General features: G+C 45.8%; 9 protein-coding genes across 9 annotated transcripts; 4 read left to right on the forward strand and 5 right to left on the reverse strand.

Moving 5' to 3' along the window:
* Positions 1-822: 822 nt before the first annotated feature.
* Positions 823-1,551, forward strand: MCYG_07793 (uncharacterized protein; the record flags this gene model as incomplete). Its single annotated transcript, XM_002843964.1, has 4 exons — positions 823-1,197; positions 1,262-1,320; positions 1,377-1,441; positions 1,496-1,551. The coding sequence occupies 4 exons, from the start codon at positions 823-825 to the stop codon at positions 1,549-1,551; spliced, it is 555 nt and encodes a 184-aa protein (XP_002844010.1).
* Positions 1,552-2,053: 502 nt separating this feature from the next.
* Positions 2,054-4,052, reverse strand: MCYG_07794 (LMBR1 domain containing 1; the record flags this gene model as incomplete). Its single annotated transcript, XM_002843965.1, has 3 exons — positions 2,054-2,277; positions 2,338-3,345; positions 3,402-4,052. The coding sequence occupies 3 exons, from the start codon at positions 3,955-3,957 to the stop codon at positions 2,054-2,056; spliced, it is 1,788 nt and encodes a 595-aa protein (XP_002844011.1).
* A 1,283-nt stretch (positions 4,053-5,335) lies between these two features.
* On the reverse strand, positions 5,336-5,880 carry MCYG_07795 (conserved hypothetical protein; the record flags this gene model as incomplete). The annotated part of the gene is made up of 3 exons (XM_002843966.1): positions 5,336-5,439; positions 5,534-5,606; positions 5,680-5,880. 3 exons carry the CDS (start codon positions 5,878-5,880, stop codon positions 5,336-5,338), a joined length of 378 nt encoding a protein of 125 aa, XP_002844012.1.
* A 996-nt stretch (positions 5,881-6,876) lies between these two features.
* Positions 6,877-10,601, forward strand: MCYG_07796 (conserved hypothetical protein; the record flags this gene model as incomplete). Its single annotated transcript, XM_002843967.1, has 3 exons — positions 6,877-7,048; positions 7,116-7,166; positions 7,219-10,601. The coding sequence occupies 3 exons, from the start codon at positions 6,877-6,879 to the stop codon at positions 10,599-10,601; spliced, it is 3,606 nt and encodes a 1,201-aa protein (XP_002844013.1).
* Positions 10,602-11,369: 768 nt separating this feature from the next.
* Positions 11,370-12,462, reverse strand: MCYG_07797 (uncharacterized protein; the record flags this gene model as incomplete). The annotated part of the gene is made up of 3 exons (XM_002843968.1): positions 11,370-11,592; positions 11,797-11,896; positions 12,144-12,462. 3 exons carry the CDS (start codon positions 12,460-12,462, stop codon positions 11,370-11,372), a joined length of 642 nt encoding a protein of 213 aa, XP_002844014.1.
* Positions 12,463-13,889: 1,427 nt separating this feature from the next.
* On the forward strand, positions 13,890-15,758 carry MCYG_07798 (conserved hypothetical protein; the record flags this gene model as incomplete). Its single annotated transcript, XM_002843969.1, has 2 exons — positions 13,890-14,370; positions 14,461-15,758. The coding sequence occupies 2 exons, from the start codon at positions 13,890-13,892 to the stop codon at positions 15,756-15,758; spliced, it is 1,779 nt and encodes a 592-aa protein (XP_002844015.1).
* A 722-nt stretch (positions 15,759-16,480) lies between these two features.
* MCYG_07799 (phosphoethanolamine transferase PIGF) lies at positions 16,481-17,461 on the forward strand (the record flags this gene model as incomplete). The annotated part of the gene is made up of 3 exons (XM_002843970.1): positions 16,481-16,849; positions 16,912-17,198; positions 17,302-17,461. 3 exons carry the CDS (start codon positions 16,481-16,483, stop codon positions 17,459-17,461), a joined length of 816 nt encoding a protein of 271 aa, XP_002844016.1.
* Positions 17,462-17,677: 216 nt separating this feature from the next.
* Positions 17,678-20,049, reverse strand: MCYG_07800 (general amidase; the record flags this gene model as incomplete). Its single annotated transcript, XM_002843971.1, has 11 exons — positions 17,678-17,805; positions 17,881-18,015; positions 18,075-18,149; positions 18,218-18,419; positions 18,483-18,842; positions 18,926-19,017; positions 19,092-19,148; positions 19,204-19,285; positions 19,348-19,371; positions 19,432-19,707; positions 19,765-20,049. 11 exons carry the CDS (start codon positions 20,047-20,049, stop codon positions 17,678-17,680), a joined length of 1,716 nt encoding a protein of 571 aa, XP_002844017.1.
* A 928-nt stretch (positions 20,050-20,977) lies between these two features.
* Positions 20,978-22,658, reverse strand: MCYG_07801 (uncharacterized protein; the record flags this gene model as incomplete). Its single annotated transcript, XM_002843972.1, has 9 exons — positions 20,978-21,053; positions 21,117-21,379; positions 21,515-21,586; positions 21,644-21,684; positions 21,734-21,904; positions 21,956-21,993; positions 22,044-22,206; positions 22,266-22,305; positions 22,368-22,658. 9 exons carry the CDS (start codon positions 22,656-22,658, stop codon positions 20,978-20,980), a joined length of 1,155 nt encoding a protein of 384 aa, XP_002844018.1.
* Between the last annotated feature and the right edge of the window lie 412 nt (positions 22,659-23,070).

Genomic DNA, 23,070 nt, shown 5'->3' on the forward strand with positions numbered 1-23,070 from the left:
TTTGCACTTTGAGCATTTTGTTAGCAAACAAGCTAAAAGGCAGTTTTGATATCAAAGGAAATGTCAAAAACCGTACTTGGTCTAATGTGTTGCTCGTTTGCACTTGTTATCAAACTGAAAAGGAGTCAAAGAAAGTGTTAGAATGCTGTAGTCAGCTGCTTAGCTAACTCTTGTGTTGCTTATTGCACTTATAGCAAAACTTAAGTGTTAAACAAGCTAAAAAAGGCACTTGATATCACAAAGACGTTGAAGGCTCGACTTGTGTTGCTTGTTTGCACTTGTAATATCGAGTTATTGTCAAACATGCTGAAAAAGGCAACTTGTGGTTTTATCAAGAAGTACTTAGTCAGCTTGTGTGTGAAGTATTTAAGGAGAGATTTTGTCTAAACCAACCTAAGCTCTACAACTTCACAACCAGATTCAACTTTATACCCACGCGTTTTATCAGTTTCTTTACTGTTTCTGTTCTCTAAGGTGGAGGTTTCATCTAAGCATAGCTTGATAACTCTGCTACTTGTCTCGTTTTATACCCTCTGCATGTCTAGATACGCGTTGTTATGAGCCCCGCATTACAGGACGACAAACAACGAAGCACGACAAACAACGACGAACGACAACAAGCAATGATGAATGACGACTAACTTACAAATCTACTGCTCTAGCTGTCAAATTAGTAAGCGCCTTCTCTGGTCGTGATCGTCATAACAAACAACAGCCCACCTATAAAAAGCCCATTTCTCCCACTGTCAAGTTAGTAAAAACTTTTCACTTCTCATCCTTTTCTATCCCTGCTAATGTACTTTATAAAGATACCTTTTTATAATGATCTCAGACTCTGAGATCGAGGAGGGGAACGGAACACCCGTTCCGGGGTCTTCCCTTGACCCCGACTCTCCTCTTGTGGACTCTCCTGTTTACCCGGGAAGTCCAAGAAGGGCCGTGGCCTCTTACGGGGAAGAGGATTCCTTTGTTTCAGAGCCCGTGGTAGAGGCCACGGTTGAGCCCACAACTCAACCGAATAGATCACCCATACCACCACCTAACCCCAGCTGCAAAGCTGATGATGGGTTCTCTGCCTTGGCCCAGGAACTTGAGGGTTATACCTGGGAGCAACTACAGCAACGGTTCATAGAAGAAATGGACGAACGGTCAAAGACCGAAAATATCCTCCAGAAAGAAACTGCTGATCTCCTCGAAGTTAGTCTTCTTGTCATGCTACCTGTTGGAAACGTTGATGCTAACCGTTTTGATTGCTGTCTAGGTATTTATGGCATGGTCGCAGACAACTACTTTCCGTGACGAAGACAGAGCTTATAAAAGGTAGGCGGTACATTTTGCCCCTTGACAAGAGACCATGATCAGTTAACCTTTGACAGATTTAAAACTCGGATGGATCACGTACGGAATTCAGAAGCGAGCCTAGAAGAAAAGAAAGCTCACTGTAAGCAAGTCCTCATCTCTCCAGTACTGCAGTCTTACTTACATGACTGTATAGATGCCAGTGTTGTCAAAGCTTTTGAAAACGCCCTTGATCTTCTACGAACCGGATAATACATCTTAAGATTACTACCAACTATCATCATGGAGACGAACCTGGATTATTTTATATTTATGACCGACCTCCGAAATTATGAATACCCACAACGGATAAATGGCGTACGCGTGTGTGATAGAGGCCCTCAGGGCTTTATGGAACGGTTTAAAAATCCTGCATTCTCTCTTTGTTTCGCCTTCAATAACTGAATTCCTGTTCCTGTCTGCATCATCATATTCAGTGACATCATTGCCGCGGTTAACTAAGTGCTTGTTAAACATCACACTTTACTCCTGCCCTTTCATACCTTTCCTTCCGTTATCTTTCCGCCCAACCTATGGACACTCCAGGATTACAAATACGGATAACAGATAAATGGTGTACTCGTGTATGGCGGAGACCCTCAGGGCTATCATGTTTAATAGTATTACAATTTATTCTTGCCTTTCCATACCTCCCTATCTTCCGCCCAACCTATAGACCCTCCAAAATTCCATAAAGCGAGACGCTGATATTTGATCATCCGTTGTTGGGGTAGCTATGATCTCGAGTCTGTCTACCCTCAGAGCCGGTATGTGGATTTGCCGCCCGGCCCATAATATCTTCCCACGTAGCTCCAAACCTCCTACCGGTAGAGGCAAGCAGCCCTTCTTCCTCAGCTTCCTCCGCATCCTCATCCAGCTGTTGTTCATCAAGCCTAGGGGTTCGGAAAAGCATGGTAACGAAGACAATGAATGAGATACCTGCAGAATCACAAGTCAACAACTATTTGTTAAATGGAGAAGATAAAAGACACCCCTTACCTAAGAAGATGAATTGTGCCCAGAAATTAACCATGCCGAAGAACGGGAAGTTCAACGTAATCCGATTCAAGAAGACACTAACAACACTGGGCGTGCACACGTCCATTGCCGAGTGGTTTCTTGTCAGTTCAGAACAAGGCTTGACATCCTGAGGCCGGCTTCTGCAGCTTATTCCCTGTCCTGCATGTTCAGATGGAATGTCGCAGAATGTTTGCGGCCCATATGTCGCGTACTGTGGAGCCACCATCATGGATATCGAGAAGTTAAGGGCTAGAATGATAAGAGCGAGTATCACCGTGGCGAGGAGCAGAGCCTGGGGAGTGGTGTGGCCCTTCCTGATGCCGAATATCCTGACCCATAAGAATCGAATGCCAACCGTTGCGACCCCAATAACTGAGCTGCTGAAGAAGTGTAACACTAAAACGGTGAACAGAACATAGTCGATGGGGAAAACTTTCGCGGACTGAAGAAGTGCCCAGTTGATGGGGTTGAACAGGTTAACCTTCCCGAGGATATAACCGCATTTGTGTTTGCAAACAGAGTTCATCGCCTTGTCAATTCCGGTGAGCAGCATCGAAACCCATATCACGATGGAAAGCAGAAGTAGTAGCAGTCCCCCAAGAAGCTTGACGGGTCGGAACACGGCCTCTATCTTGTGCCATGTTTTCACAAGATAGCCTCTTCCATCGCCCGCATTAGATTCCGCCAAGCGCTGCCGACGTCTCAAAGTGCGTTCTTCGCGTACTAGAGAGTCAAGCTCTCGTCGATCCTTTGATGATAAGTGATCAAGATTACCTCCGCATCTGCCTTCGAGCTGGCGTTGACGTTCGATATTCTCCTCGAGCCTTGAAGCCGTCGTGGCATATAAAGACGGACTGGAGACGGAGGGAGCTGATTTGATAAATGACACCGGAAAAAGCGCAAGACCGGTGGATGTATATAATACATAAACCACGATACCAATCATTGTCAGCAGTCCCAGGGCAAACGTCAGAGCTCTTTCGCCATCTAAAACCAGAGAAACGTTAACATGTGACACCGACAAAACCCACGGCAGTACGTACTATTTTCTGTGAGTAGATGTTTGAAGTAGTCCAGGTCAAGCCCAGCTCCACCTCTATTCCGGGCAACCGGAACGAAAAACCCAACCAGGAAGAGGATGACCGTCACTGCAAGGAATGCAGCCGTATATCGAAAGGCGCCCCAGAATCTCTTCCCGAAGGCATCCCAGTCCTGGTGTTCAGCGAGCTCGTCATATTCTTCGTACCAGAAATACGTGAACGGAATGACCAGCAGGCAGAGGATGGTATCAAGCGAGTAGAGAGCGTAGTATACAATCGTGAGAGACTGTACAATACTGGCGACTGCATCTGGCGTTGCCCAGTCCTTCCTCTGACCCAGTTTCCGTGAATTGGTAGATGATACCAAGGCAATGTCTACCGGCAGCAGTAGAACGGTGGCTAAGAGAGCCGACACGGTGACAATGCATACTGCCGAGACCAGTCCTGACCTTTCTCTGGGAGCTTGGTAAACGTAAACAAATACCGAAGCTATCGCGATCAAAACCACAACCACAACCGCGTACACAATCCATATGAGGGTAGATTGGAGTAGCGACATTTTTGTAGGGCTGAACGGGCTGGACCTGTTTCTTTTTACGCAACACTCAAGGAAAACAAGGTTTAGTGAACGAGCTGGCAAAGAGGCCTATCCCTCCGTCATTCATCGCGTCCGTGAAGCTGTCGTGGGTTTCTTTTGCTGTTTTGTTTCATGAGCTCGCTTTTGATTTCAACCTTGGAAGCGTTTGTCGTCATAGTCACGTGATGCGGCTTTGCAAGTCAACATCAACGTCAACACCAACTTCAACATCAACTTCAACATACAGTCCAAGTCTTTTCCTCATGCTCTGTGATACAGTCTATAGAGATATCAGATACCCTGAAACTGGTCTAGTTGCAATCTACCAGTGCAAACCACATACCCCGTCACTTACAAGCCTATGCTGAAAGCTTCGCGCTACGGATAATCCTCACCTTATAACCTCAAGGCCTAGGCTATTTTATTCATGGCTTGCTTTGATTCAACCTTAGAGACGCCTATTGTCGTATCCTCGTGGGATAGATTTGCGAGGACTGACGTTATTTTCGTGTTAGAGCGTTAACATCAACGGTCAACACCAACGGTCGACGGTTGTGTCTTGCCACTAATTATCTCTATCACAGACCCAGTTCACTTTATTTATTGATATGTAGTTGGAGCAAACTATTCAATGCCGATGCCCAACTTACCATCCTCAAGAAACTGAAACTGCAAGATGTCTCAAACACAGAATCCTAGCACTGCTACAAAGGCCGTATACTTTGGTGAAGTTTCGCCTCGTGATCTTAGGGACCTAGGGCGCAACGCTGCGAGGGTTAAGCCACGTCAGCTTGCTAAAGCTGCGTCGTACCTGGAGTAAGCATTTAGCAGCATGAAAACTGCTTGGTTTGGCGGATGAGCACTGAATCTACAGGGATCACGTCGAGAGACGCGCGACCTAGACCTCCTTGTCTTGGCTGAAAGTATCAACGACGTTAGATCAGTCCTGGAGCGGTGTAGTTGGTATGTTTTGATCAGGAGTCCATGTTTGATGCGCCCCGCGTTCAGCTGAAGCTCACTAACCTTGGAATGGGGCGGTGTTGTCATTTCACAATCTTAATGGCTCCATACGAGAGAGGCTATTTGTTGATATCGGTGAAGAGGGCCAAGTTGTCGGCGTAGACATCGCCCTTTCAGGCTAGAAATTTCGCTTTTCACTTCCTAACAACATTCACATTTAACTTCCTATAGCTTACGCATGTCTATAGGCGCGATAGGCACTCCGAATCCCGACGAAGAGAGTTCCTATGAGCTTATGTCCTCATCGTTCCCAACACCATAAGGCAACCAGGTCAAAGTTATCCATATTACTTAACAAGTTGGGATAAACCTTACTGCGTGGTTCCCGAGAAGGAAGCACTCAGACCTTCTGGATCTTAAGTTCCTCTTGCTCACATACGGTGATGAAATTGCAAAGTGGAGCAAATTTCCGGACAGGAACATGCGAGAGACCTTTTATGCAGTCTATTTTGCAGAAGCAGAGAATAAGTCGATATGTGAGGCTGTACACAAATAACTTTCGTTATAGCACTTTGCAGCCTTTGCCTTTAGCACGTACCAACGACCTGAATATTATTAGATAATATCATCCTAAGACATGTCAGACAGCTCCGTCCAAGGATCCGGTGTACCTATAACACGATGTTGTGTTAAAAAAACATCCTTCGGCTTCGTCCAATCTAATCTATCTTCCTTTGTGCGTACCAAAGACTGCCACATCTCTCGTTTGCTCTTCCGTCCCTCTCGGGCAAACGCACCATGTGCCCATTTCCCACCAAATTCCTTACCCTTCTTATTTTTTGCTTTGGCCCATTCCACATCGTTAGTCCCTTCTAAGTCAAGGTTCTTCTCTCCCCATTCCTCCGAAACATTGGTACCATCAATGACATCACATAGCGGGAGCATGCTGTAGGTATCTAGGCAACTTTGAATGAAAACATCTAACTTGGGATATGGCAAGCCTCTAGGACTGCGGGTGAAATTTGAAGGGTGGCGGACAATGTGCACGTCTACTGAAGGGACAAGCAAGAAGTAATGATTAATCCCTTTACTTTTAAACCGTCTGTAAGTGTGAGTTAGGGCACAGGGATCGTAGTAGGGCCATGGCTTAACTAGGCGGTATCGTTCTGCGTAAGGGCGGGACTGCAACAGTTCCGTAGCTTTGTCCACTAGCTCTGTTGGAACACAAATCTCTCAGTCCTGTATGGAGAACAGCTCTTGTTAGTGACTAAATGATACGGACAATGGGGGTTTGGGATACGAACAGGCCGGACCCGATCAGCACCATAAAAAATAAGCGCAGATATGCCAACAAGACAACACGGAATATCATGTTCTTCTAGTGCTTGAGTGACAGCAAGGGTATTGTCGGTGCCATGTCCCCCGTTTGACGCTTCTTCACTGCTGTAGATGGATATAGCGTCAAAGTCAGCAGTTTCGTCCTTGTCCTCCTGCTCCGCCTGCGGAGTGGTATCTAGAGAAGCGGGGGGCTGTTTTTTTAGCCAGCTCATGCCTAGTCCAACCAAAATAGCTGGTATAAGTAGGTTGGAGCTCACAGAGCAACCGACGTGGTATCACTTGAAGGGCAAAGCCGTGAAGTCGGAGGCTATTGCTGACTAATTGCGTTTAGCCGCCAACAAATTTAAATCCAACGTTTATTTATCTTTTATGACAGGGACATGTCGCTGTGCTGTGTTTTACCGAATCTAACAATGCAAACCCTCGTAACTAAGTTGGTGGTGGAAAAAAGAAACGAAATTCTCCTACGGTGAAGACTTCTCACGATCAGCGCTGTGATCTGCCATGAAGTGGGAGGATAGGTTTCTCATCTAACTACTCCTGCGAACACATCCCCGCCGACGAAAAAAAGGAATCTATCTATCTGGCGGTTGATCAAACAAAATGGCCCGACCAACTCATCTATTGACTACAAGTTTCCTCTATCCTACTGGTAACACTCCAGCAGTGTGTCTTACACATTCTCTTCCTCCAGATCAGGATGTGTCTCTGCTTCTTCTTGGATGCGGTGATGTCCGCAATGTGCTTTTCACAGCATACTCGGATCTAGGCTCTGGTAAGTTCTATACAGGTTATGCAATATAGAGCTATGGTGAGAATACAGTCCAACTAACGAGAATTAGGAAATCGAAAGGTAGATGTTACCTGCTGTGATTTAGAAGCAGAGATCATAGGTATGGAGATAGGCGTCCTTTGCTATTTGTCCTGTTGCTGATTTGATAATAGCCCGCAATATGCTACTGTACACTCTCATCCTTGATGATCTAAACAACGAGAACGTTAAACATATTTGGAATATCTACAATGATGTCCTGATCAATACCACTGCACTCGGGCTATTGCAAGCTCAAGCAAAGAAACTAGTTGAGAATACCCATAATATTGCAGACTGGAATAACGGCAAATATGGCAAAATACTTCGGTTCTGCACAAATGCTAGCTTTCTCCAAGTTATGCATTTGTGGAGATTTTATGCATTAGACCCTTCAGATGAACAAGCGTTCAAACATCAACAGAGAGAGCTCAAGTTAGCAACTCAGAAAGCAAAAGAACTGCAGAGCCAAATTATAGGGGAATCTATGGTTGGCACTGGCTGGCGCTCTGCCGCGCCCTGCAACTTTAGAGAAGCCGAAGAATGCTCCAAGTTCTATGAACAGTTTTGGAAAGAAGGAACTACCATACCAAATGTGAAGTCTACAGCCAAGGCACTCTATATGAACCCAATGTTTGGAACACAAAATAAACGCAAAGTACTTCATTACGGTACTCAGCCATTACTAGGATATCATCTTGCCACCGCATACACGCCCATAACTGAAGGTTCACCTTTGAATTATGTTTCGGATGACTTAGGAGATGCGCCCACCGCGGTGAGGGCAGCGTTTGCCCAGTTTTGTGCCTATGCAAAAGCATTTCGCACTGTTTCTACGCAGTGGGTAGTTCGTTTTGTCTGCGCTGATGCTCTTGTGTTTTGTCATACGCTTCAGGGCCTAGGGGTTTATGGGATGGAGATTCGTCCGGAGCAGTATTGTCATAATTGGTCCTTTGAGCCCTTTATCCTAGACTCGCATGAATATTCTGATCAACGAGGCGGAGCTCCAACATCCTTCGACTTGATTGATACATCAAACTTGGTAGATCATCTGGGAGCTCTAAACGTTTTAACTGCGGCGAGTCCATTGCTGAAGCCAAAACCCACGTCGACAATATGCACAGAACTATTAGTTCTTCGCCATAAAAATACAGATCAATACGTTAAATCTCTATTGTCAGGGGATATGATAACTATTGGCTTGTTATTTAAGCTCACCCCGCTTCAGTATTGGACCGGCGCAAGTGTGTCATCAAATCTCACTGAGAGAATCCTCGGTGATGAGACTGGGAGCCAAGCCCGCTATATCGTGCGATGGACCAGGGTGGTTGCAGACCCTATTACCCTAGAGCCAAAGCAGCTGTCTAGGCTCATATACCAAATGTACCTCTCTATTTTCAAGGATGAGAATCCCATGAACCTCCTGAAATTGAATGAGGAAAGAACCTTGCGGGTTGAATATACAACCTACACGAGGGCCAGTTTCTGTTTCATTTTGGAATTGATGCAAAAATCGAACATCGTCGATTGGCCAGCTTTCATCAGCGCATGTTGTGATTTGATAACCGAAGACTCTAATCTTCTTATGGGCGCTCATTATCTTCAGGGGTTCTATTTGCATCTTTATCTTTCAGGTTTGCATACAATGCCAAACTTTGCACCGGATTTGGGTGGAAGAATTGTTGAATTACCGAATAGTCCATTTAAGGGATGGACTACTATTCCTCCGATATTATCTATTACACTGGTAATCCCTCGTGAGAAGCTTGCATTATTCGGGGACTCGCCTGTGCAGAAATATGGAACACCAGCTTGCCACATTATGTTGGAGCTCCAAGGTGGACAGAGCATTTTCCCAGATGTTCAGCTGAGTTTTGGGAGAATACAAACATCGGGCATGAAATTCACGGAAAACTACGCCCTTAAAGTTAGTGTTGATGAGGGAGGATGGGACGGTACTTCGCCCCTAATTGCTTCTGTGATGGTTCCTACATCAGTGATCCTTTTAACCCCATCTTTGGCAACTGAGGTTTCATTTGGGCTGAAAACAACTCCCGTGACTCTCAAGTTATTAAAAGACTTAGGAATGAACCTGAAGATTCATGAATCAACAGTTCGTGGTAGCGATGTTTTTATAACCAAGCATCGCCCGAATATGACTGGAGATATTCCACTGAGGAGCAGAGAGGTGTCTATAAACCCACCAAATCTTCCTGGATGTATGGAAGGAACAGACCTGAAATTCCATGTGCTGCTTGATCCTGAAAATTCAAAGGCCATATCACTCACTAGTAGGGTCGACATCACACGCCCAAGTTACCAGGATATACTACGGAAGGGTGCCGAAGTCCTTGTGGAACAAAGTTCTCCATACAAAATCACAATCAGGCTCCGAGGAGAACATTTTCACCTGAATATTAATCTGCCGCTCCCTATCCAAATGGTGAATACCAAAACTAGGGTCGCTCGAAAATCGTCCTACATTGAATTCATTGCGCCAATAGCCTCGCCCGGATCTCTTGCACGACACACTGATAATGTGTTTCCGATTGAAGTCTATGAAAATATTCCCATATTGCGAAATTTGGATTACACTGCACTGGACAGATTGCCTATCATTGACCTGAGGAATAAATCGAAGCTAATGTGGCTGAAGTTACTTTTAACAGATATGTTCTCTGCCAGGGAACTAGATCTAAGAAAAAAGCACCTCACATCGTCTGATTGCAGAGATGTACGAGTGAATTTTAAGGAATCTCTCAACACATTATTTGGCTACTTCAGCGGCGTCGGTGTCCAGTCCAGGTGTACAGTTTTTGGCCTTGACAATGAAGCGTCTGGTGGAGTGAACGTACTGATTTTTATCTCCTGTTTGCGACTAGAGGCTTCGAATCAGAGCGTTGTCCTTGACGGGGCGGTGGTTCCTCTGACCATGGAACTCGTACCGAAGATACGCTCAGCCCTTAGTGACTTGGTCGAAAGAGGTATGAGGACAGTCCGTGTTGACGATGATGAGCTTCTCCTTTGGAAACATACTTTGCCAGCTTTTGTTGAACGTTGCCGAACATGGAAGCATTTGCCGTCGTGTGAGTATAGATCCACCAGCAAGATACCTCTTTCTATCGGCTTCGCACAACCAGTTCTTTGCTCGTGCGGCCAAGGCAAATTCCCTAGCGGCTATGGAATAAATGACTGTCGGGGGTGGAAAGATATCAAAAAATATGCGGTTCGCGTCGCCATATCCCCTTGCTACTCCGTCCCGTTCGTGGAGGAAGGATTCATGCCCAGTATGGCAAACAAGGATACAACCACGCCAGGTATTTCCTCGACGATGAAAACGTTAGCTGTGAAGGAGGAGGCCTGCTCAAATTGCGGAGGGACAAAACCTGGAAGTGGAACAAAGCTACTCAGGTGTAGTGGCTGCAAGGTCACAAAATATTGCTCAAAGGAATGTCAGAGAGAGGATTGGCGGCTAAAACATAAACTTACTTGCAAAATGCAGGCTCAACTGAACTGACGGTGAAGTCCCCAGTCTGAGGTCTCTAACTTACCCAATAGTGTCATAATAAGAATTTCTACATACTTTGTATGCTCAATCCCAATGTCAATTATCCACTCTAGTACGAGATTTATAGGTATTCAAACGTAGACACTGCATATACTACGGAGTACATACTGGCAATCGCCAAAGAAGTTGGCCCTTATCAATAGGCGTCGTGCTCATGGCGGCATCGACGTCACACAGATCTACATCTAGGTTGATAGAACAAAACAAACGAGCACTGATATTCCATCACGGCAGCTACTTTAGAAGCATAAAAACATATCGACGCTAACGAGAACTAGTCTCCGGTACGCATATCCGACATCCGGCCTAATGTATATCACCTCTAGTGTTTCGGTCTAATGAAGGTCAAACGTCCAAGGCTCCACAATGCCATTATATTCTCATTGATTTGACACTTGCTGCCAAAATATCCACTGCACGATAACAAAATGCACTATGTAGCGTATAGACCGGGTTGATTAATCGGGAAGGTTTCTGTAGAAAAGCATCTGCATATATCAATAGAACATTGATCCATACATAGTACGTTGAAGCGCATCCCCAATCCTCCAGACGCAACGGTGACATGGGTCATACGCGCTAGATAACGGCAGACTGAAGTATAAACGACCACAGCACAGGTAGCCGTCCGTTATAGATATATTAATTATAAATAAACCACATGACATCATTATTGCCAGGGCTTCCGTGCAAATATTCAACAGCCGCGGACAGCGATTAATATATGCGACCTTGTGCTTGTGTGTTTGAGATCGAGAGGTCATCCTTGAGCTCTCTGGCCATGGCGCCAGTCACCGTTATTGATTTAGGTGTAACAGGCCAATGCAGGTTCAGAAGCGCCCATGGCACCAGGCTTTCACCACCCTGACCTTGCTCAGGTACCCGAGGGGGTAACCCGAAAGGTTCCCTGAGATCAGCTGTGGGACAGGAAACATCGTAGCTATAGCGTGACAATCAGCCAGAGAATATACGAGCTTGGTCTGCCTCAAGAACGAGTCAGCCGTATCGCCGCCAAACAATGGTGAAAATGCCATCAGCTCGTCGGACGAGAATACTCAAGATGGACTCAAGTGAAACTCTCTATATATAAGCGAGCAAAGGGAGATAAAGGTCCGATCTGAGAGGAGATGAAACGAATCCATACGAGGATTCCCATCCACATCTTCCTTGCGTCATAACTTGGAGCTTTGAAGCCTGGTCGACGGTGGAGCTTGGATTGTGGTCTGGTGATAGCTTGACTCCATCTCATCGTGCGGCTTGTCCGTTAGTTAATATTGGCTGTGGTCCTTGGTATATATCAAGATTCTTCTTCACTTTCGTGGCTGAGAAGTTGGTCGATGGGAAGAAAAAAGGGGCAGACCACGTGAGACGACTTTTTCCCAACGACTTCGACTTCGCGACTCCAAGTAAACGACAAGCCATCGACAAGCCATCTACTCTTATTATGCAACAGTCAGCCAGAAGCACTGGAGCAGATATGGGACGTTATACTCTGTACTGAAGGCCAGGGATGTGTAGAGCAGTCCGCTTTTCCACTCCAGATCATCGCCGGGACAACTGGGCGGTGGAGCACCATCCCGCGTGGTGGGAAGACCAGTCTCCCCGGCCATGAATGATAATATGTATGTAGCCTGAATCTGAAGCTGGTTCTGTAGGATGCCTTGTTGACAGGATTCAGGCATGGAGATGCCTTTCTCTTCTCTCGCTGCTCCTCCGGAGTGCCCATGCCGTGAAATATATTTTGCCTGTCGCCTGGGTGGTGGCTGAGACACCGGAGTACATACAGATCGATAATCTCCTGCAGCACCATGAGGATAAAAAAGCCAAAATCAAAAAGTCGCCTCTCGAAATGCTGATACTTGGGTACGGCAATGTGCACCAGCACAAACTCACCGCTCCTGCTGGCTCGGTTGGGCACCGCCGCCAGGAACTGCAGCGCCCTTCGGAATGTTTCAAGCCACTCAGAGGCGATCCCCAGGCAACTGCTCTTCACTTAGTGCATTATACATATGCATGTATCCATCTACAGATATATATATATTAACTATACGGAGAACAGAGCATGGTGACAGAGACTGAGTGCCCTTCCCGTTAGTTATACGGGTGAGCACTTTCGCGCGGGTAGGTTTGCGCACGGAGTCAGCGAAACGTGGACGAATTGTATACAGGATGGGGCAACATAGTCACTTTGACTCGGAGATGCAACGATGGTCAAACTATCCCAGTCCCTTGCATAATCCTTAGCCAAAGGAATGACACGCTTTATGGGGCACGGCTGCCCCCGCTTGTTCTGGAAGCCACAGGTTGCTCAGGAGGTGGTGTGGGTTTCAGGCCAGGCTTCCTCTTTCTCGCTGGCCCGCTGTCGCCAAAATAGCTATCATTCCCTGTCCCGGTCTGGGCCGGGGCAAACAACCTGGCTCTCTGTTCTTGTTTCCTTGGCCCTCTTTTCCCTCTTCAACTCTGTTCTCTCTCTTCCTTTTCGACGTTATCTCGAACTTGTTTTCTTCTCTTTCTTTCGCTCCCCAGCTTCCGATCCTTTTTTTTTTTGCCTGCAGTGTTTTGAGCTAGTCCCTTTATCCTCTCCTTTTGGTGTATACATCTTACCAACCGCTATGCGACGATCTGGATGAGGGAAGGGCGAAGACCCTAATCCCCCGCATAGAGTTGTATTTTCGGGCTTTTTATTTCCGCTTATCTAGCATTCGAACCGAGCGAGTTGGTCTCCCATCCTGTGGCCTCACATTCCAGCGATTTCGACATTCTGATGGGCTTTTATTCGTCGTCTTTAATAAAGCAACTCCTTCAGCCTCGTCAGACACCAACTTCCCCTCGATTCGTATTCCATAACCATTCTCTCATTGATTGGTTGGCCGAAATCGCCATTTCACGTGGGAAACACTGCTTAATAGTTCACTCCTTTCTTTTGCTCCTGTCGCTCATTCTCCCAGAAGAAATAAAAAAGAATTGGGGTTTTTTTCTTTTGACAACAGAAAGGAAGGCTTGATACTATTCCCCCTTGAAGTCCTCTGATCGCTCCATCCTTGTCTATATCTGCGTCTATCATGATACCCTTTCTGCAAAAGTGAACCGTCCACACCTCTCTTTTATGGCACTAGGTGTGCATTCCAATAAGGAACAGAGTTTTGTCATCGCTGACTATCATCGTGGCGCCAAAATATACGCTCTGTGCAAGCGATTGATCCCGTCCCTAGAACTGACCATAGCTCAGTCACAAAAATGCCTGTCCGCAACCATCTCCGCAAAGACGGGCATCGAGGGCAGCTGTCACCACTGTTTCCTCGCCATGAACTGAAGATATCAGGCCCTCTTCCACATCCTTTTCCTGCTGCATACGAAGCCGAGCCTCCGGTCACCCCAAACGTCCTGCCGGTTACCCCCAACGCCGCAGCTTTCAATACCCCTTTCCTGGGTTCACCCCGCCAATCTCACCACTATCCGCAAACACCAATTCAGTCTACCGCTTCTGACACCTCACGCCCAGCTACATACCACCTACATCCGTCCCCAGGGGCGCATGCGTCCCATTCTCATCAGGACTCCCTTTCGAGCAATGTATCCAACTCCTCCGTCATGCATCGTCGGCGAGGGAGCACCCTCAAGACAGTAATGCGGAAGATATTTGGTCGAAAGCCACGAGATGAACTGGATGATCTTAAATCCCCGCAAGAAATCCCTGAACCATATCCTCAGTCGCCAGGTCTTTCTAGCTTACATGACGAAGTGGATGATATCGCCGTACAGCCTTCCACTCGCTTTCACAGATCCTCGTCGCTCCCGAGCCTAAAAGGTAGTTCCGAAGACAGTGTGAAAGATCCAATACAGATCGCCTTAGGCTCGTCTTCCCAACCATGGGCCTCCTCGGAGTTCTTAGACGTACGGGCACATCGAAGGCGGGCTACCCTACCGAGTGTTGCGCTCTCAATAAATGATGCCCTTGAGCTTACTTCGAAACTTGAAGCAGCTGCCACATTCGACAGAAAAAGTTCAGCCGCAAGTCTTGACGCCCTTGCAATAAAAGCTGATAATATGTCGAAACGCCGGTCACGAAGTGCGTGTGGTTTGCGGGATACCGCGAAGTCCCACCGTATGTCCCCAATCCAATGGCGACGAAGGAGTGATGAGATCAGGTTTTGGAGAGCAAGCACCCTCCATGATTTTTCGGAGTCTCGACCGGATACCAGGCCTGCGTCGCCAACAACCCATCCTGACATGGAAGAGAAAGGAGTGGACGTTAGCGAAGAGGTCACCGATTGTCCTATTGAAAGCACTGAAACGAATGAATCCGCACCAAGCGATGAAGAAGGGTTTGATTTTAAGAATTTGATGGAGAGCATGCAGATTGAGAATGATGTCACTTTAGCACAGCGAGTAGGGACTCTTGAAGTAAAATTGATGGATCTGGAGTTTGCAATCGCGAAACTACAAAACAATAACGCTGAGGCAAATGCAGTCAAGAAGAAGAACACAAGCTCCCCAGCCCGAGGAAGAACCATGGGACCCATTAACGACTCAAACCAGTTCATCAGTTCCTTCATATCCACACCGAGCATCACTCCCCCCTACGGATCCCCTGCCGAAATGGAACCGATGCAGCGCAGCAGCCCTATTACGCTGTGCAAACATTCTTCTTTAGAACATATTTCACACTCACGGCGCCCTCCGTCACCATACCGTTCTGACTCGGGATTCCAAGGGATATCCGTAGAACAATATAGTGCTCTGACCACTCTAATGCGTCGGGAACAATGCGCTAGAAAGCTCCTGGAAAGCCAAATCCTGTCTATGCAGCAGGAGATCCGGCGTCTCCAAACCGGCGAGCCTTGGGGTCCATCACAGGGAAGCTCCTTTTTACGATCCTCAAGTCCTGACTCGCAGATGTTGCCTGGCCCATACCTTCATGATTCCCCTAGACAGGGGCTGCCAAATCCCTGGCAACAGCCACGCAACACAGAACCCTCTCGAAACCACAGCAACTCGTCTAATAGCTATCGCCATAATTCCGACTCCAGTCGTTATAACACCTATCGCCGTTCTCGAAACGACTATTCCGTACCACACTCTAATCATATTCCGGGGATGATATAGTAACGACCATACGATGTCTATCGTCAGTCTGCATATGACTTTACCGTTTCTTCATCTCTACCTGCATTTTAGTTGATACTTTCTTATTATTATTCTTCACCCAGGCATGACTTTTTACATGTACTCACATATACCTCGTCTCCTTTGTTTACTATACTACCTGGTACTTTCCTATGTTACCTTCGCTTCAGATACCCAATACCAATTTGCACCTACGAACTTTTTCCATTTGACTACCATGTTTCCTAATCAAAAGGCGAGTCTGAGACCTACCTGTCTCCCATCTCCATTCTTTCTCTGGCTGGGATCCCTGGGTATACGAGACTAGCTCCGTGATCCAATTACCGGTTAAATTAAATTTATTTACCATGTCTCAATGTCCTTTATTATGTTTTGATGTGCTATCTATCCGACCTTGAAGCGTAGAAGATGGGGCCTTGTAGGCCATTCCTTCAAATATAACTGCTAACTCAAATGCTATTTCTCCTCGCATGCTACCTTACTATCCAGCCAGGTCCAATGTAACCGTCATCCATGTATAAACAGTTAATGCAACTAAAGTGTCATCTCATATTTATATTTTGTACGGATATTTGTTTAAGTAAGAACCATGCAAACTATGCAAACACATCATCTTCCTCCACCTAAATCGCAACTTATCAACATCTTCATCGTTCATCGCCGTATCAAATGTCTCGATTAAACGGCCTATTTCCAATCTCATGAGTTCTCAACTTGCTCCCGCTGCGGGCGCAGGGCTAACAGCCCCAACCGAGATCAAAGCCCAAGTCCAATCCCACCCTCCTATCCGCATACTCTCCAATCCGACAGCGCAGGCATACTCGCACCTGCACCCAGCTCTAATAGCATCCATCTTTGGCCTCCGGTTCAGTGCCCTGGTCGCTGATCCGGTAACAACGCTTTCTACTCTTTTACCCGTGTTTGCGGTATTGCAGATAATATACGTGATTATCTGTCTACCTGCTGCGGGCACAACTCTGGGGAGCTCAAATAAAGCGCGTTCCAACGGCAAGATAGGGGCAGGACTCAAGCGGAAAGATGCAGACAATTCAATTGGTCCCAAGATTGTTGTAAGTAACTTCGCTTAATGTCCTGGAGAGCTGGCCGCTAATTGATTCCGTCATCCTTGTAGCCTGCAATTCTCTCCTTGAGCCTTCCATTGGTACTAGGAACCCCAGCGCTTACTATCCTACTCATCTTGTTTGGTGCTCCTTTAACAACTCATCTACCGCATACCGCTCTATGTGCGGCGCATATGTCTATCCTTGCAGGAACTGGCTTGGTATACGTCCACGGGACTGATGCGTCAGTTTGGCGTGAGATATGGAGTATCTCCAAGGCAGTCGATACAGTGTGGGGAGCTACTATTGGAATGGCATTGGGCGCATGGCTAGGTGCCGTCCCTATTCCATTAGACTGGTAAGGATATGTTCTCACGGTACCTTTGCAACTCCTTTATGGGGCAGGTGTTGAAGTTAAATATGTGAACGTGGAATGAATGCTAATACATGCGGGTGATCAGGGACCGGCCATGGCAAGTCTACCCAATTACAATTATTACAGGAGCCTGTGTCGGATATGTGCTGGGTTGCTGGGTTGGCAGAGCACCTTTTCTATATGGGAAAAGAATACAGTTTAGCGAAGAGGCAGAGCAAGTGGACCCAGAAAAGAAAGATATATAGTTATACATTTTGCTGGAAATGAATACTACATTTCTATTTTATTCAGGTTTGTCATTATATCTCTTCTACATGATATTTCCTGCGAGCATACTTTAATTACTAATTTCATAGAGAAAGGGTATGGTGGACCAAATATAAAAGACCCTAAACGTATTTCGTGAAACATTGTCAAGCAGGAAGAAATAACCGGAGTTAATGAAACAATTCAAAATGCCTTTAGTCTTTCTTCGCATTCTTCAAAATAGTGTCAACAATCTTTCCAATAGCCCAAATTTTCTCCTCTTCGTGCTTTCGGCCAACTAACTGCATACCAACAGGGGTCTTGTCGAAGAGTTCGGGGTCGTCTAATCATGCAATTGTGTTAATAGATCTTACGTGCTAAGAGGTTTGAGCAAGAAACAACATATTGGGTTTCTTACATAGCTCCCAGTCTGCCTTGTCATCTTTACTAACAGGCTCGAAGTCAGGATCTATCTTGTCAATATTCTTATCGGCTGTTGTGACGGGCACTACAGAGACACTATAGTCCAAGAGGTTCAAAACCTCCGTATAGGCTAGAGATTAAGGAGGTCAGGATGATACTAATAAACAAATATTAGATTTGGAACCATACCTGTATGGTAGTATTTAGTCGGGATTACCGCCGCCCACGGGGCCAATGGGGTAATAAAGGCATCGACAATTTGTCCTATAGTTTGAATTTACCCAGTGTAAGTACAGACAAGCAATGTTAAACGGTGACGAAGTGTTACTTACCGTCGTCTTCAGCAGTGGAGTTCCAATAATCAGAATAAGCTTCTGAGTATTTGATTCCTTGGAGGATCAGGTCCTGGTAGTCCAACAGAGGCACTGGGTCTCGGAGCTTTATGATGTCCCTGATCTGAGGAATAGGGGGCTCCCCAGATAAATCAAGCTGCTTATTGACATCATGGCCACCATCAGCCGAGATAAATGCCAGCTAATATCCATCCTATCAATAAAAGTTACAGTGCTTAGATGTGGGGAAGATAAAGGGACTTACGTGAATTTTGATACCAATGCTATGTGCAGGCGGATTCCAGGGAACAACCTTATGGCCGGCTTTTTTAATTGCATCTTCGATGACATGGAGACCTCTCGTAACGGGTGGATGGGGAGTAATTATGTTATCCGTATAAAGGATGCCGAACTTGAGTGGTTTCTGATCACTCTTTGCTGATCCGTTAGGAGCAGCTCTTGCAAGCGTTTCTGCCGCAATTTCATCTCTCCAGGGGATGCTGAAGACCACTGGATCCCTGAGCCAGGGTTGGGTAGACAGCATGGACTTCATCATCAACTGAATGGCATCGGGGGAAGTTGATAGAACACCGATGGAGGATGAATATGTATTTTGTCCAGGGTTCTATTCCTCAAGCGTCAACATATACCATTACTCATTCATATAGATATGTCAATTGGACATGTCTTGAATGATCCAAAACTTACGGTATTTGCAACCTCTCGGTATGGCAGACGGTCATGAGTCGGCTTCAGACCATAGACACCGCAGAATCCTGCGGGAACTCGAACGGACCCTCCTATAAAATAGTAGTCAGTTCACCAAAAGAGTTCCCAGCAAAGAGATGATACGTGTAATGTGGTAATGCCGAACCAACGTCTGTCCCAAGACCCGCAGAGCTTGCTCCAAGGGCAAGCATCACTCCTTCTCCTGTTGGAGGTATCCGTTAGTATCTGGATTTAAGTATGATATTGTCACCACAAACCTCCCGAAGAGCCGCCACATGATAGGTTATTGTTCCATGGGTTTAGAACACGGCCATAAATGTGGTTTTCGGTTTCCCCGATCTAGAATGACAAGAGTTAATGTTGATGCCTTTATAGGGGTATCAAGTATTCGAGAGACACACCAGCAGGGATTGCGGGACAGCCGTCTAAAGAAGGGTACTTATTAGCATATACACCAGGATATTAACAGATATATTGATATATACCTTGCAGTATAGAATGGCTCCAATGGAGAGAAGATCAGTAATTAGCGGACTCTCAAACTTATGCACTTTGTCCGAACTTTTGTCTCCCTCAAATGTGTCAATCCAGCCAACATAGCCCATGGTGGTATCATTTCCTTTCACATGGAATTGATCCTTGAGGCTTATGGGCAAGCCATGTAGAGGGCCCATAGGCTTCCCATTCTCTTCCAGATAGTCATCCAGATACTTTGCTCTTTCGAGTGCTTGATCAAAGAATACTTCATGTAAACAGGAGGTCTATAAAACAATCAGCATGAGCAGTAAGGGGGTTTATACATTTCACATATAACTGACCATCTGATGAGCAATAGCAGCAGCTTTGCAGTATGCTTTGGCAACTTGTAGAGCAGAATACTCCTTGCTCTGTATCTTGTCCACGATACCAGTGCTCTCCTCACTGGTAATCTTCTTCTCCTCGTCGGTAAGGAAGCCCTGGAAATAACCACCAGCAATTTGTCTCTGAGACTTTGCATCCTTGATCTGCTCTTTAGTCAGACGCCATTCTGCTGGGATCTTTGCCAGAGTCACTGCTCTTTTGACTGCTGCTTTCTCCTCCCAGGCCTCGGGTTCGTGCTCCATTGTATTTGACGCTGTTGTTTAATAATATATATCAAAGAATCGGTCAAAATTGGATTTCCCGGCCTTGAGGTACTGAAAATACCTGGGATGCCGGGAGCTTTTATAGCCTGAGGAGAGTCGAGGGATGGTGGGATGTGCTGCATAGATCCTTGCATATATATATGTACACTATGATGTAGCCATAGAGGACGCCATCTTCTTGCATACGCACTCTATATTACGTAGTTAACTACGAAGTGTGGATTATCGGATGTTCGTTCGTATTTGAGAATGCACTACTATGTAAAAAGGGGAAGATGATGATTTCTTTACCTGCATCTATATATATATATATACCTACCGTTGCAGGAGATATTCAGGCCACCATGGGACATTCGAGGAGCGTCGTAATAGTTATCTATACGCACACTCCGTATCGTTCGTTGCCCGCCATCACGAAGAGGCATGAATTGCTTTTTGGTGGCGGTCGAACTGCTCACAAACTACAACATGGGCTGAATGGATCGTACTCACCAAACCTTGCCCCTTCATGCGTGGTAGATTTCAAGGCCTGAGTTGTAACTCATTACAATAGTTACGGGGTCATCAGTCGAGAAGGATATTCTACTTTCCTGCATACATATGCCTCTATTCACACAAAGTGCCTGCCCATGAAAAGTTCACATGTTACTAGATTTTCTGCTAGCCTACATAATAACTCCTTGAATAAGGAAACAGTCTAAATAAATACAGGGAACTTATTATCAATGAAAGGGCCACTCTTTGGTACATGTTCCCCAAAATCGGGACAACCTAAAATAGCAATCTAAATAAATAATATAACAGAAGAATAGTCACGTAGGGCCCCTATCCCACGAGGGTCCCCTGGTAATGATATACATGCGGCGGAGTGGGTAGTGATCCTGCAAACCCATTACATCGTGGATCTCTAAGGGGGGTTATCACAAGTGCAGTTGCATTTTGGATCAACTGCATAGCCATTGAAGGAGAGGTGACATTTCGCCCTGTAGTTTAAGAATCAGCTTCTAGAATACTAGATAGTGGCGGTAGGTTGGTAACAGTCTTACGATAGAATGCAATCACTATTTTCAGCAACGAAAGGCTCCTTCACATTCTTGACAAAGTCTTTATATTCCTCTCCCACATAATCGCAGCGCACAGTCTTGTAGTCTCCATCCGACATGTGGCAGTTTATAGGGAATATAAGCTTGCTCGAATCAAGGTTGGCAGCATTAACGGTGTCGGAAAGGTCGTCGTCGTAGAGCTCAGGTTTTTCATCGCCTTCTATCGATCGCTTCCTGCGGGCGAAAGCGCCGCTAGAATCCCAGTTCTATTTGTAGTGAAACCAATTGTAGTTAAAGAACCAAGCATAACTATCAGCTATAGTAATATTAGCAAGATTTAGTACAGTACTTCAGCAACCTGTGGGAGGGAATATACCGTTGAATGCAGTGTGTATGTTTACTCCTTGACCCGTTCCAATCGAATCGACGTAGAGCCATGCAAACTTGTAGCATAAACTATCCCCATATATTCTCTGTATGATTGTTAGAAATGATGGAAGCACAATTTTATTTACCAAGGACCATCTTACTCGCTCGCCATGGAAGGGTATATTTTCGACAACATCCTCAACTATGTCTGATCAGCTAGTGATAGAATAAAGTAAGCCCATTCTACTTACTATGTGCGGGGAAACCAAATATATCGGAGTGCATCCACTCATGAAGAATCACATATTCATAAGAGAGCAACCTAAATATCTCAGTGTAAGGTCGCCTTCGCTCGGTGATCCTATTAATGTACTCGACTTTGTCCTCGAGGAAGAATCGTGGACAAAATGTGGTTTCCCACCCTGAGAAAAGAATTAGTAAACATATCGGATACGGAGGAACAAATTACTTACCAGCCCCAGTGAGAGTTGGCTGTTGAGTATAAGCTGTCCTATGAAAGATCCAGCTTCTATAAGATTGAGCAGCGTGGGGTATTCTTACGGTCCAGTCCAGAGTCCACCACTAGACGGGGCTTGAGCACATCTTTTGCGCATCTCAGGATTCTCTTTGCATCGGTAGGTCACCTGTTTTTCGCGAACATAGTCTTTTTTCAATTTCGTCGGCTTTCCTTTCCGTGGAAAAGCACTAACTTGTTTAATATTGGCTGCAACGGTATTAGTCGAGGTTATATATTGTTGGCAGTTTCGGTTGGAGGAACAATACTGTAGATGTCGACGAATGTACGCCCTTTCGCCTCTGAAGACTATGAGGATAGAGTCAGTCAATAAAGTGGGCTGCTCCTATAGGATGAGCATATATATATACCTCCCAACCCCCAATTCCACCAGGACCAACAAAGTAACGATTCCAGGCTGGTGATTCCCATACATTACCATCTGTGTGGAAGGATGCTACCTCCAGTGCAACTCTTGTAGCCTCGGCGAGAATGTCAAATTCTTCATCACTACAATCAATAGCTGCCTGGTCCCAGTATATGCCACGGTAAGCTTCCTTTAGGGGCTGGAGATCCCGATTAGCTCGAGGCTTTTGCAGCAAAGGAGTGGCCGATGATAGGGCACACAAGCAAAGATAGACAAAAATGGGAGAAAATATCATATTTGTCAGGAACAATATAGATGCGAAATAGGTTGGTGTATTTGATCATAGGAACGGGGAAATATAACAAGATATTGGCGGGTATGGCTGCATTAAATACCTCGCAGAATACAGAAATCCATTCGTAACTGTATCAGCAGTTTCTCCAAAACATACTAATCACGCTGCGGTAAGCTGATATAATAATATGCCGAGTCTCCTATTGTCCAACATTCCATGCTCGACCGCGTTTGTATTTGGGGCTCGTAGTGGCAGTCTCCGCTAGCGGCATCAAGCATAGATAGGGTACATTCACGCCTGGGGTATTGGTCACCAATAAAAGATTTCATTAGATTCCCTATTAGATCTCTAAACCATATCTAGAGCGCCACAGTAATGTAGCCAGCGTAGTGGGGGCCATGCTTGAAACCCA

This window comes from Microsporum canis, genomic scaffold, assembly GCF_000151145.1.
Source record: "Microsporum canis CBS 113480 supercont1.7 genomic scaffold, whole genome shotgun sequence".
Lineage (NCBI taxonomy): Eukaryota > Fungi > Ascomycota > Eurotiomycetes > Onygenales > Arthrodermataceae > Microsporum > Microsporum canis.